The sequence below is a fragment of the Larimichthys crocea genome, chromosome VIII (assembly GCF_000972845.2).
Source record: "Larimichthys crocea isolate SSNF chromosome VIII, L_crocea_2.0, whole genome shotgun sequence".
Classification (NCBI taxonomy): Eukaryota; Metazoa; Chordata; class Actinopteri; family Sciaenidae; genus Larimichthys; species Larimichthys crocea.
In genome coordinates this window covers 30326821-30346034 of record NC_040018.1, presented here as the reverse complement: position 1 = coordinate 30346034, position 19214 = coordinate 30326821, and the positions used below count along the sequence as shown (strand labels likewise).

General features: G+C 44.9%; 1 protein-coding gene across 9 annotated transcripts in view; it reads left to right on the top strand.

Moving 5' to 3' along the window:
- Nucleotides 1-19214, top strand: part of LOC104929622 (C-myc promoter-binding protein) — a 68133-nt gene that overhangs the window by 1451 nt on the left and 47468 nt on the right. For 7 of the 9 annotated variants that reach the window (XM_027281338.1, XM_027281337.1, XM_027281336.1 and 4 more), the window contains exons 2-3: nucleotides 14135-14309; nucleotides 17088-17418. In XM_027281338.1, the coding sequence (XP_027137139.1) occupies nucleotides 17108-17418 (311 nt within the window). In that variant the 5' untranslated portion in view covers nucleotides 14135-14309; nucleotides 17088-17107. Of the gene's footprint in view, nucleotides 1-14134; nucleotides 14310-17087; nucleotides 17419-19214 lie in introns of those variants that run through there. The other 2 variants (XM_027281332.1, XM_027281331.1) reach the window with 2 other exon arrangements.

Sequence of the window (19214 nt, the reverse complement as noted above, 5' to 3'; positions counted from 1 at the left end):
AAGAGAAAACAAAAATGTTTCCTACGCGCTTGATCCGATGCCTTTACATGCAGAACTCAGTTATCATACTCGAGAAATAACAGTAGACTACTATCGACACCTGATACATTACAGTCCAGTGAATCATGAGTTGATACTGGTTGATCATCAAGCAGCGCTCGCATGTATCTCGTTAATGGACAGGGATTGGGTCTGTGTGATGGTCCTCGCTGTGAAAGGTTTCCACACACTGAAAAGAAATTACTTGTCTGCTGATAGACATACTTTAGCCCCCTTCAGGCGTTTGTCACTGTTATTGCGCTATGGTAGTTACACAATACACCGGTCACAAGCTGAGAATACAAGCCAATTCACAATTAGTTAAAAATCCAAACAGTCAATCTACCACCATATGAAATAATGCTAATTAGACCCATATTATTATGCCATACAGTGGCACCGCTGCGCTTCCCATGACCATCATGGCAAACACAACTAGTAGGCTACCTATTTAAAGGTGCTGGAAAAATGGAAAAACTGGTGCTTGAAGGTGCTTGAAAAGTGCTTGAATTTGTTCATGAAAAAGGTGTGGGAACCCTGGGTGTAACTCTGGAAATAATCCAGCGGATGGAGAAACAAGAACCAGCTGGATTATGTCGTATTAGATTATAGGAATCAAACAGGAGCGATCTGACTGTTTGATTCTCTGCATCCTCAGTGGTGTCTCTCTCTTTCACCTTGTTATTCAGCTTTGGTTATAGGTGCATGTGGGGCGTTTAAAGTCCAGACTGTGAGGCTGTCTTTGGGTTTTTAAAGCTGTCACTTGGTGCATTAAGAAACAGAGTTGCAGATGGAGAAACATCCAAGAGTCCAGCTGGATTATGTTGGCTCTTCACCTTGCTGTTATAGGTGCATGTGGAGCATTCAAAGTCCAGACTGTGAGGCTGTCACTTGTGGTGGCAGATGGAGAAACACACCAAGAACCAGCTGGATTATGTTGTATTAAATTATAGAAATCAAACAGGAGCAATCTGACTGTTTGATTTCCCTCTGCATCTCTCTCTTTCACCTTGTTATTCAGCTTTGGTTATAGGTGCATGTGGAGCATTTAAAGTCCAGACTGTGAGGCTGTCTTTGGGTTTTTAAAGCTGTCACTTGGTGGTGTAATAAAGGTGGAGAGAGAGAGTTGAATATGTGTAAGTTTGAAGATATCGTGGTGCATTATTGTTAAGTTTCCCCCCTCTGCATCCTCAGTGGTATCTCTCACTCTCACCTTGCTGTTATAAAGGTGGAGCATTTAAAGGCCACACCGTGAGGCTGTCATCGGGTTTGTGTTTGTGCGTTACTGCAAATATGTTAAAGGTGAGGAGACGGAGCTGCAGGTGGAGAAACACACCGAGAGTCCAGCTGGATTATGTTGTATTAGATTATAGGAAACAAACAGGAGCTGTAAACCTCTGCATCTCTCTCTTTACCTTGTTATTCAGCTTTGGTTATAGGTGCATGTGGAGCATTTCAAATCCAGACTGTGAGGGTTTTTAAAGCTGATATTTTGGTGCATGGTGCATGAAGAACAGAGGTGCAGATGGAGAAACATACATCCAAGAGTCCAGCTGGATTATGTTGGCTCTTCATCTTGCTATTTACTTTGGTTATAGGTGCATGTGGAGCATTTAAAGTCCAGACTGTGAGGCTGTCACCTGGTGGTGTAATGCAAAGATTAATATGTGTAAGTTTGAAGATATTGTGGTGCATTATTTCAAATGTCCCCTGGTATCCCTGACTTTCACCTTGCTGTTGGACAGTGGTGTAAAAGGTGGAGCATTTAAAGGCCAGGCCGTGAGGCTGTCATTGGGTTGGCAAATAGGTTAAAGGTGAGGAGACGGAGCTGCGGGTGGAGAAACACACCAGGAGTCCAGCTGGATTTTGTTCTGTTATATTCAGGAGCAGTTTGACAGTCTGACTCTTTGCTTCCCCCGTCTGCGTCTCTCAGCGGCGTCGCACAGGACCGGTCAAATCATGCATGTGACAGAAATACTCCTGAAAGCCTGTGATTTGCAAACCTCAGCTCTGCATACCAGAAAGGTAACCTCCACTGTGATCCCATAAATCCTCCTCCTCTCTTCACATGCGATGGACTTTCTCGTGGTCCCTATTGTGTTTGTGGTGCACGTGATGGACGGGATGTTTTTCTCTTCTGTCTTACTGCCGTGTCTGTTCACGTTCAGAGGGCAGAGAGAGTCGCTCTGTTGGAATGCTGGCAGAGACGAAGCCAAACGGCGTGGACCACCGTCTGCTCTGAGAGGAAGAGATTTACAGCAGCGAGTTAAACATCAAAGCACAGACAGCTCGACGGCGTCTGCTCCTCTGATTGAAGACGGGAGGTGCCCTCTCACCCTGACACCAGCCTCAAGGTTAATGCCTGCTGTCCACCTCTAATTGACACCAGATATCCCGTCCCCGTGGCAGTGGTGTGGTTTTAATACCGAGGCATCGCCGCGTGGCTGTCAGCTGCAGAATGTGGCTCCGGCTTCAGCAGCGTTCATGTGTTTCACTGTAAATACCTGAAGAGGAGATTGTATCGAGTCTCTTTGGAAGTGAGAGTGTTGTAGTCTGATGTCGAGGGTTTGATTGTTTCATTTCAAAGTGGCGTAACAGTGTGTACCTTCGGACAATACACACAACAAAACATGCCCAGTCCATCAGCATATTTCCTTTAACACACTATTCCTGCAGAGACTGTGTAAGAGCTACTTAAAAGACATATTTGTATTTGTTGTTTCCACTGACAGTATATGGAACGGACGGTGTACGTGTGATGTCACCCACAGGTTCCTAAAGTGACGTTTTGAAGCCGCATCTCTTCCACCTCTGAATGAACAAAGTTGTGGAGCGTAGTCGAGCTGAGTGACGCCTGGCTGCTCAAACGAGCCGCCTGTAGCAACACCCACCTGTCAATCAAAGCATGCATGCTCTTAATCCTGCATAACTTTAAGCCTTAATATAATGTGAACAGGTGAGTTGTATATAAATTCACCCTCAGTACAGTTGTCATGAACGGGGAAATTAGCTACAGAGACCAAAACTGTTTTTTGTACCAGGCTGTAAACATGTTTATTTCTGCTGTGAAACATGGGGACTTATGGAGACTGACTCACTTCTGGAGCCAGCCTCATCACTTCCAGCGGTGACCTCCAATGTTTCTCCTTATGGGAACATACTGGCAACACATATATTGTTGTTATTTATGACAGTGACAGTGCGGTGAGGCAGTTACGGGTGAAGAAGTGTAGTAGTACGATGTCCGATGCAGAGAAGTCTGCAAACCTTGGACTGAAAAAAAGCTTCTGACCCTGTGAGAACGTGTAACAACGTGTAGTTAGTGTCACGTAAGTAGGACATGAAGCTGTTTACGGTCTGGACTGAGAAGCAGCCGCGGATAAGAATCGCCTGCGGTGTCTTCATTCAGTGAAGTACATTAAGTTTCCGCAGGAGGATCGGATCGTGTCAGAACTTAAGACACCGTGCAGACTAAGTGAAACAGCCACTACACTATGGATGTCCCTGGAGAGCTTCACCAGGAGAACTCTCACAGTGAATCTAGGTCTGGTGTTCACAGACTGTAAAGGAAGCAGAGATGAGAAGCCTTTCTTTAGTCCTAACCTCCTCCGGCAGGGATGCACACAGGTTTCTGCAGCAGCCTCCAGCCTGTTATAGCCGTCATAATGATTAGGACACGCTATAGACGAGCTGATGAATGTTATCACCTCGCTGAATCCACTTTGCTTCACAGACACAGAGTTTTACACCAAAGCTTTACTTTTGTCTCAGTGTCAGCCTCTTGCATTGAGCTGTGGCTTGTTTACAGTTAATAGAGACTGTGACTGCACAGAAGAGCAACAGAGCAAGAGATGTAACTGCTGACAATAAATGATAGTCACGCCGCTCTGCTCTCTGCTCTATTTCCTGCTCCTGGAAGTGTTAAAACGACTCTTTCTGTCTCAGACCGGTGCAAGAAAAATCAGTGTGCATAAGACTCAAACGCTGTGTTTTCTCTTTACGGGTAGATGTTGTTTTGATAGAAAGAGACAGAGAACCTCTGAGCAACAGTTCAATAAGAACAGAAGAGATCGTCTGTCATCGGTGGAGGAAATCAGAAGCTCAGCATGAAACTGTGCAGATTTAAAGAGGAAGTTCATTTAAAACTGTTGGATATCAGCTGAACACAATAAACCTGTTCAGTCTGACTCAAATATTTACAGCCAAATGTCACCGTCGTGCTTCGATAACAGTCAAAATCAAAGATTATTTTGGAGACATAAAGGTCACAACAGTACTCTTCCCTGTCAGGTAACACTGCGGGGACGTCGACTAAAAAGACTTTTTAATCATTTCGTTCTTCCTCTTTTAGGGATAAAACTATTTCAAATGTGAATGAGACATCTGGTGTTTGAATTCTACAGTTTATGTCTCTGTTAAAACATCATTTGTTGAAGGAGAGAAGAAAAACATGAATATAAAAGGTGACCCCAAACCTTTAAGCAGTATTGTATGTTTGTTTTAAAGCCTTCATTTACATCCTTAATGATGACTGCTCAGACCACTGCAGTAACTGCACAGTAGCCCTCCTGGTCTGAAGTCCAGACCTTTAATCTGTTTTGATGTTCTCATGTCAGATTTATTCCAAGCACGCTGAGTTTGGTATTAAACTAACGTCCTTCCAGAAAGTACCATTTAAACATTTTTTAAACAATATTAGCAGAGATGTAATGAAGCTTGACAGGAGGTGTGTACATGAACCACGCTGAAGTCATTCAAACTGAAACATTAGAAGAAGCTGCTGGAGATATGTGACCAATACACAACAAAATCTGCCCAGATCTGCAACTTCAGGTCGTATATTTGTTGTATAAGGATGATGAATTGATATTAAAGCTTGTTCGTGTAGAAACATTTATACTGAGGTGTTCGATATTTGGATCAGAAGACAAATTATTTTAAAAGCCTTTAAGGCAGATCTGGGTATTATTCTATTTATTTATCATCTCTGAATACATTTTAAAGCAAAATAATACAATTTCTACTTTGCGTACTTTGAGTTTAAACACTCATTTTTATATCAACAAAATGAGCCAAACAAACTGAACACTGACTGGTGTACAGGCAGCCTGCAGAGTGTACCCGCTCCTCCGTCACCTCCGATTATGTCGTAGACCTAATACTTTAGTAACGAGACTTGTTGGAAGCAGAACTAATACTAATAATAAAAACTACTAAGACCAGAAAGGAAGAGTTGCTATAGATCTCCATGCAGAACAGGACTGAGAGCAGGATTACATGTTCCCATGGGGAACACCATCCACAAACACTAATTAGCTGTAAGCTCAGAGTTTTGTCTGCGTGGAGAGAGGCAGGATGTGTCCTCAGTTGGTGGGTGGCATCTGGCGCTTGGGCGCCGATCACCTCATCCAAAGCGAGATTCATAACTCGGTGGAGTTGTTTGGGAAGTTCTGTAGCAGTGTGTGAACGGAGTAAACGAAGTTTGGTTCAGTCAGAGTAGTTTTACGAATTGATTGACCCCTTTGAGAGCGGCACAGGCGCTCAGACTGGAGGGCTAGATTGGGAAGCAGAGCTCCAGCGGCACTTGAGTTTCACATTCAGGAGAAAGCTCTGAGCACTGAAACTGGCAGAAAGCGAAGTCAAGCGTGTGACTTTGAGACATTTGTGAAGCAATTTGCAGAAAAAAAAACAAACAGATCATTGCCAATATTGAATTAGAAAAAGCTGAATTGGGGCTTTGGGAGCCTGGAGGGGTGATTTTCAAACAAACAGGCAACAACAAGAACCCTGGGCATCACCGAAGACTGAACGGTATATCCTGTTACATGTGTCTGACACTGGAATATCTGCTTTAGAGTTTTTATTGTATTATTTTGTTTCCATGGCTGGTTGGATGGACAGTAAAATGTAGTTGACATGACATCAGCGACGATGACGCTATGTTCAAACTGCTTAATGTCATCGTAACTTACCAAACTGGGTGTTTCCTTTTCAACTCCAGTTCCACCGTACCGTTACTCTTTCTCAGGATGTCATCTCAATTTAATTTGTTGTGTGAGGTAGTGAATCAGTGAAATCAGCTGGTTGAATCCCAAAACAAATGTTCCGACCGGGGTATTAGTGCGAGGTATGAGTGTTTCCAGCTGTACAAAGATGCAGCGGTTGTGGAAGCAGTTCCTCTAACGTCCACCTGAGGCTGGCTCCAGAAGTGAGTCTAACTTTAGTCTAAAGTTATGCAGGATTAAGAGCGTGGACGCTTTGATTGACAGGTGGGCAGAGATGTATAAAGTACTGGAGTAAAGGAGTGGAGTAGAAGTACAAGTGCTATATCAAAAAACTGACTTGAGTAGAAGTTGAAGTGTTCTTTAAACACCATACTTAAGTAAAAGTACTAAAGTATTCAAAATGTTTTGTACTTAAGTATTGCAAGTAGAAGTATGTAAAAAATCGCTACTCAAGTGAGGAAGTACAAGTACAAGTACTGTTGTTTTATATTATTTCAAATATTTATTAAGGCACAACTTCTAATGTTACAGTTTTACAATGTTCATGGTAGAGTTCTGTGATTTCCCATGGTCGTGACTCTGAATGATGCAAGAGCGAGGGGGCGGGGCAGCAGGTGAGAGGGCGCACCTGGGTGAGCAGGTGTATGACGTACGGCGCCACGAGGTTGATGTGAGACCGGGACTGTTCTGTTGTTGTTGTTGTTGTTGTTGTTGTTTGTTGTGTTTTGGCGTGGTTCCGGCCGACAGTCACCGAGTCCTGTAACCAAACCGTCAGCAATAAATGCAGTTTGTTAAAATACGCCTCGTCATCATCAGTGTCCGGCTGGACGCTACAATAGTAACGAGTAACGACTCAGCACATGAAAAATGTATCGGTAAAAAGTATTAAATTCATCAAAAATATGGTAGTGCAGTAAAAGTGGAAGTTGGGGAAAAAAATAATACTCCAAAAAAGTACAGATACGGCATTTTAGTACTTAAGTACAGTACTTAAGTAGTTCACTTCGTTACTATACATCTCTGCAGGTGGGTTTCTGTTTTTGAGCAGTCTGGCTTCATTCAGCTCGACTCCGCTCCACGTCTTTGTCCATTTTTTGGTTTAGTGTGGACTTCAGAAACCTGTGGGTGACGTCACGGATACTATGTCCATGTTTTATACAGTCTATGTTGTAAAACGGCAAAGGAAGGCAACATTTAATCAACTAGTTGACTAATGGCGCTACAATGCCAGGCAGTTACGTGTGAATAAGGTGAATAATAATGTGAATCAGGCTTTGAGTAATGGATAGGACTTCATGTGCAATGGAGTATACACTCATTATTTCAAGGCTAAATTACATTTAAGTCTGATTTTCTGCTCTGTTCCACTGCGAGGAAACTTTCTCTTCAATAGATTTAACTGAAACTTTGTTGGATGCAGACGTGCCACAGTCGAGGCTCCGCCAGTGAAGGCTGTAATTGTCAGATCCTCACATTAGTCTGCTGCTGCTGCTGCTGTGTGGTCCGCTGGGTTCACAAGGGTAAAAGATGATTCCTCCCACTGTCTTCCCTTTCTTATCAGGAGAGACGTACCACGTCACCAAGCTGCAAAATGAAAACAAACACTAATGCTAGTAGAAGTGACGCTGTCTGACACCAAGGCCAAACGGCAGCTCTGCTGCCAGCGAGGGAATTAAAAGATCAGGCTGGGAGTGCAGGCAGGTCAGTGCGATCAGGTTTCCTGGAGACGTGGTATTAATTCCTACACGACTCCCTGTGCTAATACTGTATACAGCCACCGTGATAACCTCTAGTTATGAGGCTGAAGCCATCTCAGTATTTACCTTCATGTGTAAAATGAAGCCTGACCTTGAAATGCATTTAAAGGTCGTTGTTAGCAGAATCTGTACGAGGCTCGACAGATAGCACCGTCTGATAATCAGGCATCTGTTGAAACTGAAATCAGATTGAGAGGAGCGGGATCTTCAACTTCACCTCGCTGAAGTGGTTGCATGCCATTTATTGTCTAGTGTTAGTTACAAAGCACATTTTCCTCTGAGGGCTTTACAATCTGTACAGGGAGTGACACCCTCTGTCCTTAGACCCTCGGTTCGAGTGAGGAAAAACTTGCCCACAAAAACCTTTAACAGGGAAAAAAGGTGGAAGAAACCTCAGGAAGAGCCACAGAGGAGGGATCCCTCTCCCAGGATGGACAGACGAAATCAACACAAACATATTGTACAATTACAATGAATGATAAAATGATTACAGTAGCAGTGGAACCTGTGATAGAGACAGAGAGACACAGATGCTCAGCAGCAGCAAATCATAAACTAACTATAAACTGTGATGGAGATGTGGCAACAACAATGACAGTAGTAATATATGTAGTGGACGTCATGCAGGATCACAGCAGCAGCCACGATCCACGAGAACCTGCTGGACAGAGACAGAAACTTCAGGGAAGAAGTTTAGTCAGTGACATGCATTAATGAGACATGTGTGTTTACAGATGGAGAGACAGAGAGAGTTTTCAGTAAAGGGAGATGCATCTTCAACCAATCCCGTGCCTGACTAGGCATAACCTGGCAGAAGGACAGTGACAAACTGTCCGAGAGGATGATAAAACTAACTGATGAGTTTATATGTCTTAATCTGCAGCATGTAGCTATAAAGGGAAGGGTAAGTGGTCGGTCATCATAAATATAGTTGAAGTAGGAGGTTTATGTGATTTCATTAGGTGATTTTTTTTGCAACCCTAGTTGTCATTAGCTTGTTGCAGGTGTGTTGGCATCAGTGTTGGAGTCCAGCCAGAGGCCACTGTTGCATCTTTTTCTCCCTCGTTTCCCGCCGCCTCTCATAAAATGCACCAATTATTCTATTAAAAGGAAACACGAAAACACATTTGAAGCCGTTTAGAAACCGTGCAGCCGCAGCAGAACGCTCCATTTAGTACAGTCACATCATTGTCAGACGTCTTTAGAAAACAGTGTTTACATGATGTATTTATGTAAAACAAACACGTGTATCAGCTGATATTCTGTTAACTCAAACGTCGACGTCAGTACCAGCCTTAAAACTCCATTATTGGTCCGACTGTCGTATCGACATGCATCCCTAAGTCGTACTGATTGATACGTTCGCAGGAAGACGAAGCTTATTCGTTCACGAGTCGGACAGAAACACGCTTTTCTCGATGTAATCCGAGAGTGATGGGATCGGCTGCTGACGGGTGAAGCCTGTCGCTGCTGCTGCTGCATCACCATACGTCGTGGCTGCTGCTTAATTATCCATAACGAACACGTCACAGTCTCACACAGAGAGAAAGAGAGAGATCGTTTTAAACTTGGAAATCAGGTCGAGACCTTGGATAAAATTTTGCAAGCCCCTCGCAGGACTGTTTAGCATATTCATGTTTGGTGTAGTTTGGTCCCAGCAGGGCATAAATTGCTAACCCTGACATTGTTATTTCCATTTTCTACACACTGATCCTCCTCTCCACGTAGCTAATGGCATTATGATCTGTTCCATTAGTCACATTGTTGGTATAAAGGCGAGAAGTGAGTGTTCCTGAATAAAAACCTCCGAGGATCTTCCTCCTGCTTTGACATGTACTTAACTTTGAAGATTTAAGTCGAGGCAGAGGCAGAAATAAGTGCAGCCGAACCTTTCCTGCTCTTTCCACTGAACGGAGCGGCGCGTCGTCTCGTGCTCTAACCTTGTTTGAAAGTGTGTTTTGTTGTTGAGACACTTCGGGGCGCTTGTGTGTTTTAATCACAGGCGGAAAGTCCCGATCTCCTCGGTTATTCAGGAGGCGTCCTCTGTCTTCTGTGAGCCCGTGGAGTGGAAGTGATGAGAGAAAAATCAAATTTAATGTTTCCCCAGAGGCGTTTTCTTAACGTTGTATAGCTGCCACACACACTGACATGTTGATTATTAGAATTATCTTTAAATTATGAAGTGAAACCTTCATCTCGCAGCTAAATGTATTTGAACTAAACAAGCTGATGAAGTGAGTTGCATGTAAACTGGTCACTGTAAGTCTCTGCAGCAGGTTGTCTTCACGGATCTACAAACAAGTCCAGGTGCCCCAGACTCTTTGGTTTAATGGTACAAAGATTCTGTAGCTGTCGTAAACTTGGTGAACCCATGGATGTGATCACTGACAGTACAAAGAATAGACGCCGTATGCGTACATGATAATTCTGGAGTCCAATTATTTGGTACAACCGAAGTCTAACAACTCCAAATACACCAACCACCAAAGTACCATCTAACTCATCTGTGTCTCTGGATCCTTCGTCCATCCCTTGTCCATGTATCCATCCATCTGTTGCCAAGACTCGAGAATTACACCCCATCATACACCCAACAGTTCATCTTCCTTTATGACACTGACTGGCCCGAGGTTTGTAGACATCAGGTGGAGGTCTGTGATTGGCTCAGATGGGGTGATCACCATGTTTATTGTTACCTTGTTGTTGTTAAACGGTGTCTGAATGATGGATGGTTGTGAGGTCAGACTTCATTAGTCCTCGGGGGGGTTATTTGTTTCAGACCATGAAAACTGACAAATAGACACATACTTAATTAAAAACACGACGTCTCTTAGCAAAGGTTAATGCGTCCTAACTAGCTCCTATAAATACTGTCTCCTGGATACACACACACACACCATTAAGTGCAATTAAAGTGCACGTTTAATGACAGTCGTATAATCAAATTGACGGTGATACCAAGAACGTGGTTACCTGCAGTGTTGTAGTCAAGAGCAGAGTATAAACAGCCTACTTAGGCCCTGTTTACACGTACACGGGTATTTAAAAAAACGGAGACATTTCCCTTCGTTTGTATCTTTTACACGCAAACGGTGAATTCGCCTCTGAAAACGAATCTTTCTAAAAACTCAGAGTTCAGAGTAGCAGTCGCATTTCTTCTGGTGCAAACAAACTTTTCATGTGTTTGTATTTGCATACACAGCTGATGTATCATGTCGATGACCAGAGACGAATGAGGGCTCGGAGGTCAGCAATTTTGCCACTTCTCCCACCTATTCAGACCCAGTCGCCGTCACCGCCAACGTCGCCGGTTTTGGGTCCGACCCGGGCGGACTGCTGTCTGGTGGGATAATTTTGAAAATGAAGTGGTTGTCCCGGAGGAGTGGCGTGAAAATTTCAGGATGTCGCGGTCATCACTGTTGGTACTCTCCGACTTGCTGCTTGCTTACTTGCTGCATGATGGCGTTTTTATGCGGGTTGATGTAAACGAAAACTTTTTTGAAAACGATGCTATGTGCACGATGTTTTTTTGGAAAACGGAGGGAGGGAAATATTCGTTTCTCAACATACCCGGCTCTGTGTAAACGTAGCCTTGGATAGCTACAAGTTGCTACATTGAGCCACCTCAATAAGTGTCGCCTTGTAGTATTTGCTGAACTCTTTTTGATTTGAAGAACAAAACCTAACGTCTCCTCACAGACAGTTAACAAATAAATCAGACGATGCACAGGGGAAGTGACATCCCAAACGTTGTCCTCTTTGTCTGAGACCGATCTACACTAGTTTTCTGTCAAAGAAGGTGTTAGTACAGTGGATACATTTCCTGCAGCACAGAGAGAAAATATGGGGACGTTTTTCATACACAGAGCTGGGGAAGTCTGAACCGGGTTGCCCGTTGCTCTGTGGGTATGTAGCTTGCTCCGTGTCTGAGTTTTTAGTTCTTTTGTTTGTTTTTGGAGCTGGAAGTTGAGAAGATTTCAGCACCAGCAGAAACTCCGCTACATCTCAGCGCTCGGTTGAAGGTAAATATTAAAGATTAGTTTTCAATAGAAAAACTTCAGACTCATTTCTCACAGAGGTCATCTTTCCTCCCGAATGTTAACACGACCTGATGCTGCTAAAAGGCACGAGAGCCAAACGCCCACCCCTGTGGGTTAACTAGAAGCAGATGCTTGGCCAGTGAGGCTTCCTACTGGCTTGTGTTTATGTTCTCGAGCACATTCCTCTTCACCTCCTCCACGTGTCTGCCCTGCCGTGGCTGTCTCTGCTCTGGATGTCTATACAGCTGCAGCCGAGAGCAGCGACCGGACTCGTCGGAGAACCCGAGCGAGAGTCACCTTTGGTGAGTTTCACCGACCCGAGACAGCTGGAAATCGTTGCCCCGTCACGTCGGCTTAAACAAAACCCCCGTGTGGAAGCGACTGATGGTCTGTTGGGTCTGGACATCTTATTGAACTCCTCCCTGAGCTCCTGCTGTGGTTATAAGTCAGCGAGTTTGGGCTGGGAGGCTTTGTCTCCGGCTCTGGCACCGGGCCCTTTCATGTGGCCGAGTTTAAAGTTTCTAGGCCTGTGGTGCTTTTCCACCGAGTCTGCCTCTGCTGTTTCTCTCTACCCCCGTGTGATTACCGAGTATCAGACAGCTCCAGATAATCTGCGCATCCAGCTGTGTCGTGTCGTAAAGTACCTTTAATGCAAGTTAACCACCTTCAAGTGCTCTGCAGTCAAACGCTGATTTACAAAGACAAATAGTCTGCAAAGTCTCGGGGAAAACCGCATCTTAAAGCATTTGTGCTGAATGAGCACACGTCATAAATGATTCAGAAACACATAAATATTATGTGTAGTGCCTCAGGACCACTGCGAAGGGCTCCAGTGACCTTTTTAAAAGAGGCTTGCAGCCTGTGCACATCCTCTCTTAAACGCTCCCAACTTTTTCTTTTTTGAATGCTGGAAGGAATCGGTGATGACTTCTCTTTTGGGCGTTTACGACCAAGTCAAGCTTTTCCCTTCCAGGTCAGTCTGCCAGGAGAGAAGTAGGGCAGCCAGCAAATTAAGATATTTGGATTAGACCACTTAAGCTGCGAATCATATTTTTATTCTTATGTGTCAAGCACGGCGAGTCACAGCTCTGCATCTTTTGGACGTGGTTCCTGGGAGGGAATCCAACGATGATCCGTGCACGCTAGATATGTAACTGACGGCTGGTTAACGCTTTGAAAGTGCCTCCTCAGCCGAATTCAAGTCTTAGATTTGTAAATCTGTAGAAGTTTCAGTGCAGACTGAGCATCGAGATTGTTTCGCAGTTGGAAATGTGAAATCGAAAAATTCATTTCTCATCCTGTCACCTCCGTCGTGAACTCGGCATTGTTGATTTCTTCTATTCTTGAAATGTAGGGCAGGCAGAGGGAGCAGGCTGAAGACAATGGAGGCGGTTTGAGTCCCACGCATGCAGCAGATATATATATATATATATATACATATGTAATCCTTATGTAACGGGTGCCCCGGTACCACTGCTTTGGCTTGCATAGTATTTTTAGCATCCTGACAGCATGGCGAGGATGACTATCATTCTTTGGCCCCCCCCTCGTCACACGGTGGGGAGGGCGACACTGCAGAGCATCTGTCTGTGGCGCTGCGATAAATTGGGTCAACATCTTTTCTTTGTTACAGTTTTGTGCGAAGTGAGGAGTTAACTGTTCTGACTGTGTGAAACAATACCCACGTCTGCTCTCCATCATGCAAAAATCCCACCGGGTCAATAAAGCAGCAGCAGTCATTTGCCGCAACACCCAGTGTTACTCCACCCCTCCCTCCCTCCCTTATACGTTACATATGATGTTATTATAGGTCATTTATACATCTGGTTTTTATGGTGCTTCCTCTTCCCGAAGCGAGCTGGGTCATAACATCGTCATCCTCACGTGTCGACCGTGTTAGTTCCCGGCTCTCGTCGTGCCTGTGAAATCCAGGAACGCGACCCCTGGACCTCATGTTTGCGCACACAGAGCATCATCAGCGTCTCACCTCTTCATGCTCACACGCAGTCTTTTAATGGCACAGCGTCGTGAGCATGTGTGAAGGTGCAACAGGAATGTTTCCTATTTTACCCGGGCTGTTCTGTCGCTCCACCGAGAGAGAAGAGAGGAGGCTGAGCTGGCCGGCTGGTTTCCCACGCGTGCTGCAGCGGACCTGTTTTCATTTTGCATTTTTTTTCCCAAGCAAACATTCCTGAAAGAGAAGTGAGCACGTGTCCCACGTCCTGTCCTCTAATGTGTTGTAACGTGAGCGTCCCATGAAACTTTTACGTGTCTGCTCTGTGTGTTTGGACAGGAAGTCGACGGTGGTCCAGGACTCTGTGGACGCTGTGCAGATGTGGTCAGTTTAACCAGTTATTTCCCAGCTGAACCACAGCAGCGCTGCCAATCCTCTCTTCGCTTCCTGGCCTTATCAGACCAGAGCACACATCACTTGGCACAGAAAAATTAGCTCGCTCGTGACGAGGAAGGTGAGGAAGCGATGAGATGAAATGCATTTGTAATCTGAGTGCGAGAGCCAGAACACGGCGAACCGGCGCTTTCCTCGCCATCTGTCGATAGCTGGGAGTGATAACCACAGACGGAAGTACTAATCGCTCTTTGTTTGGACATCGGCTTGGCTCGTTGACCCTGCAAAGATCATTTCATTATACCAATAAACACACAGATTTAGTTTAGATGAATGCAAACACGTTTCTTCTTCACCAAATGTCGAGTGCCTGCTGCAATGCCTGCAGCCTGGATGAGGAGCTTCGCTCTGTGATTTATATTTGTGCTTCTTGACAGTCAGTACAGCAACATGTGTCAGGCAGAAATCAAAAGGTGCAGACGGAGGACACGCCGAGGTCAGAACAGAGAAAGATTTTGTCACTTTGATCTCGTCTCGCCTCACAGCAGTCTCTGACGGTGAGGAGAATAAAAGGACGTCGTGGTTTGAGTATCAGCGTTGGCAGCTGAGCTCTCGTTAGCATCACGCAGACCAGAGCTGGCAGATTTTTTACCTTTCCCCCCGAGCCAACGCATTCGCACTGGGCTAACACACCCTGCTAATTAAACCCTCTCTTCCCACACCCTCTTACTGCATGTGGCTGGAATCACAGACGTCCTCCAGGCGACTCAAATTGAGCAGAAACTCTGCTTGCCACGAGAAGAAGTGACAACAAGTTGGGAGTGTTTTTAAAGAAATGCAACAGCGTTCACGTCGTCTATTTTCAACACATTTCTCGCCGTCTCTCCGCACACATAGACATTTCTCACACCTTCTGCCTTCAGCTGTCAGGGACTTAAAGTGTTCTCGTGTTTTTGCATGACTTGACTGGGGAGAAGAGCGAGGGCACCGGCAGGGGTAAAGTTTCATCTGAACCCGCAGAGACAAACTCGTGTCCCGGAGGCTCCAGTGTCAAAGAGGTTGAGTGATGAATCTGGTCACTGAAGCAGACTGAGACTTTACACCACCACACCCAGAGGCTGCCACAGAAAAAACAGTCCACTGTAAAACAAAACTGGCTTACAGTACGTCTTTTGTCCTTCTGCACTTCAGCATTTGTTAGAATTTTTTGTGGAAGATGTCGACCGCTTTGTCAAGAAGAATATCAAGTGACCGCTCTTTGGCCACTTACTGTCACATGACGGTAGACTTGAAGAAAATGGCTGCAGTCAGAAGGGGAACCATTTTTACATCAGATTTTCTTTGAGTGCTCGAATATACTCATGTGTCTTTGTGGGTCATTTTGGGAACTGATGTATTTTTCATGTTTGTATTCTTCGAATCAAACATTTTGAATTTTTCAAATTAAACACAGGCCCCAAACCAACAAACGTGGACAAAGTTGGAGTTGGATGTCCTTAAAGAGCTCCTGATTCTCTACTTCAACCATCACTACACTGTTTTTGACCCAGTGCAGCACTCCCTACTTTATTTCTTTCTGCTTGTTCTCAACCTTTATTACTCGCCTTCGGGCAGAAGTGAAGTGTCAGTGTCTCACACACTGCACAGATTGCTGATTAATATGCAACTTCTTGAGTAACAGCCAAGGGACATTAATAAACATGTACTAATTGGTAAAAAACAATCTGAATCAATTTATTTTATTTGTCAATCATAAAATGGTCGGCGTCCTATCCCCAAGTCTTTTCCACATCAGTGCGTAATGCAAATGTGTCCACCACCTCGTGCTTCGATCAAATCACACTAAAAGTTCCTTTTAGACGAAGGCAACAACATCGGTTAATCAGATTTTTGGCAAAGCCTCTGGCAGCTGCTTTGTAGATGTGCCACAGTCTCTCCTCACACCATTAATCCTGTTCTCAGTTGTGTCTTTGGCCCCAAAGGTGTAAGTAGTTTTGTCTCAGACTCTGAGCACAGAGGCCTCGACTCCTCTGTTTTTTTTAATCGCCTCTGCGATCATGACACTGCAAACAATCAGCCGTGAATTGCAGCACTCGATCAAAGTAACTCTGAACCTTTAAGATTCACTGGCTTTCCTCGGAGGGCTGCGGCGTATGGAGAGTTGAACCGCTGAAACCATCAGCTGTAGCTGGTGTCAGTGTCGATTTCAGGGGGAATATTTTGCCGCCTCCTGGCAGATAAACAACGTTCATTCACTCGAAGCAGCTTTTGATAAGGTACTGGTTTTATTGGAGCTGTCCTTATCTTTAAAAAAAGGCCTTTCAGGTGCTTCTTCTTCAGAAAATGTAGATGACGTTGTGCAGTCCAAACAAGTCTTCTTAGGACAGATTAAGGAAACTACTGTTTGGCTTTTATCACCCTGCTTAATATGCTCCATGAAATCACAGGGCAGCTTGTAATCAGCAGGTTTTTACGGTGGGACCGGCCTGTAATTGAGGCAGAACGTTAAGTGTGAAGAAACACCTCACTGCTCTCTTTTTAAATGCACAGTCAGGTCTGTGTAGCCAGACAGCCGGTGAGGATTTAACTGAGCTGTTTGAGTGTTTAGAATAAGAGAAAGGACGAAAACCCTCAGCACTAACAATGTTCCGACCTTGAGCCAGGACGCTGAACCTTTAGCCGGTCGTGTGATCAAAGAGCATCAGCTAACTGCCTAAACTGTAAATTCCTAATTGTAGCCCATCGCCTCTATTTTCATTTGCCCTTCTGCTGGCCTCCCCTCAGTAAGATTTATGACCGCCAGATTTTTTATTTTACTGCCATAGCAAGGACGTACGAACTGTCTGTACCTGCTATAACAATGAGTCTCCTCTCTGTCTCTTCCTCTGTAACCATGCAGGCAGTTGGCGGGGATGGGAGATGATGGAGGACAAAAGCCATCGTGTAGCCGACTACTTTGTCGTGGCCGGTCTGACAGACCCGTCCAAGCCGTTGGACCAGGAGATCCACTTTGATGACGTCTGCCACAAGCTGGCCAAGCCGAAGGCGCCGATCACCGACGTGGCGGTGGTGATCCGCTCGATGGGCGAGGAAGCGCCGCCGGGGTTCACCTGCATAGAGGAGACACCGACCGGCCATTCGGCTGATCTTAACAACGGCGGACTCATGGCACCCCAGATCTTCCTGTGCTACAGGCGGGGTCGAGACAAGCCGCCACTCACTGACCTCGGGTAAGTACCAGAGGAGTCTTGATCTTTGTTTTTGGTGTTTTGGTGGTGCGTTCACACAGATGGTAGTCGTATATCAAGCAAGAATGGGAACAACTTCAATAATCAAAGTCTTTACCTGGTCTTAAAAACAAGAAAACATGCACCTGTCTAAACCTTTTTGGACCTTGTTGCAGGCAGCAACACTCGCTTTGTACTGTATTCAGTTCACTATTTATGTTATTTACATTGTAGACAACATCCAAACTCTTTTGTAATGTGTAAAATCACCGGGTATGTTATTTTGCTGACGATGGTGCTGTATTCACAAGTCTCTTCTACTAAAAGCTGGATTAGTTTCCAGTCTTCGTGTGAAATAGAAGTTTGTTATTCTGGAACAGAGGTGTGACACAGGCTGACAGAAACACATTCTGAATGCATCTTTGTTTTGCAGGACCTGCTTCTACTTCATCTCCTGCAGAATATATTATCCGAGAAGGTGTTTGGTGGAAACAAACTGATTTTTGTAAAACCTTCTAGACAACTCAAATGAATCACTGTAATGAAGCGCACAGTATGAGCTACCTGACCCACAGGGCCATGTTATTTATGTATTGCAAGCATGTTGCTGTATCCATTATTTATCTCATTCCTGGTAATGATCAGCTGCTGCTGTCAGCAAACAGTTGCAGTTGCTCCAAACTGAAACTGAAACTCTGCCCCGGTGTTCCTCGCTATAGTGAGCGAGGGGTACAGTTCTTTAAATCTTACAAAGTCCGGTCCGTATCACGTCTGCTCTGAAAAGCTGAAGCGCTTTCTGCCTGAAAATTCCTCGTGTGCAGCAGTTTTCTCCGCAGCAGCCACTTTCCGCCTGGCCTCATTGTGTGAAGCTCCGTTACAGGTGTCCTCCTCAGCAACATCTTTTGAACCGAGGGAATTCAATACTGTTTATTCAGTGCTCTCACACCTTTGGCTGACGGAGGCAGCTGGTGACAATGCTAAGGAGGCTCATACTGGCCTCTGACACTACAGAGTGCAGTGCTTATCAGGCCCTGACACTGAGCCTCTGCTCAGACAGTATCAGCAGCTTTTGTGTGCTGATAGCTCAGAGGGGCTGCACTTCCCAGACATCGGTGGAACTAATGGGAAGCTGACGTGTCGGTGTGTGTTGGTGTGTGTCGGTGTGTGTGTGCATGCAGGTCTAGTCATAATTTAGATCCATTTTTACTTATGGCCCAATTTGCCCTATGTGATAGTGAATGGTTGCACAGGCTGCAGAGGGAATAATTAGTGTTATCTGTGACCAGCGGGCAAATTAGTATCAATTTGTCGACTGAAGACGATAAAGGAATATGGCACCTCCAGGGTTTCCAGGCGATAATCCACCCAAACGCTGACACATCCCATCTCGTGGTGTCTTTAGTTAGAGGCTGATGGTCTAAACAATAGCTACGCTCTTGGAATATAACATTTCTCTGTGTGTGAAGCAGCACCTCTGCTCTTTTCCCCCATGAAGACTTGACGTTTTATTATGTTATTTTCTAACTGAAGCGAGCCACTTCACCTGAAATAAACCCTGCACTGAACCCTGACCTCCGCGCACAGCTCCAGTTGTTTTGGGGATGTATCTTTCAAGGTCTAATTCAGCAAACACAAAGGACACTTTCAGATTCTGCAGAATTGGTTACTGTCAATATAGGAAAAAATTGTCAGGTGGGGACGTTCTCGACGCAGCAGAGAAAGATTTGCACACTGTGTCGATCTGATCTGATCACAGAGTCCCTCAGCTGACCACTTTAAATTCTGTGCTCTTTTCAGCT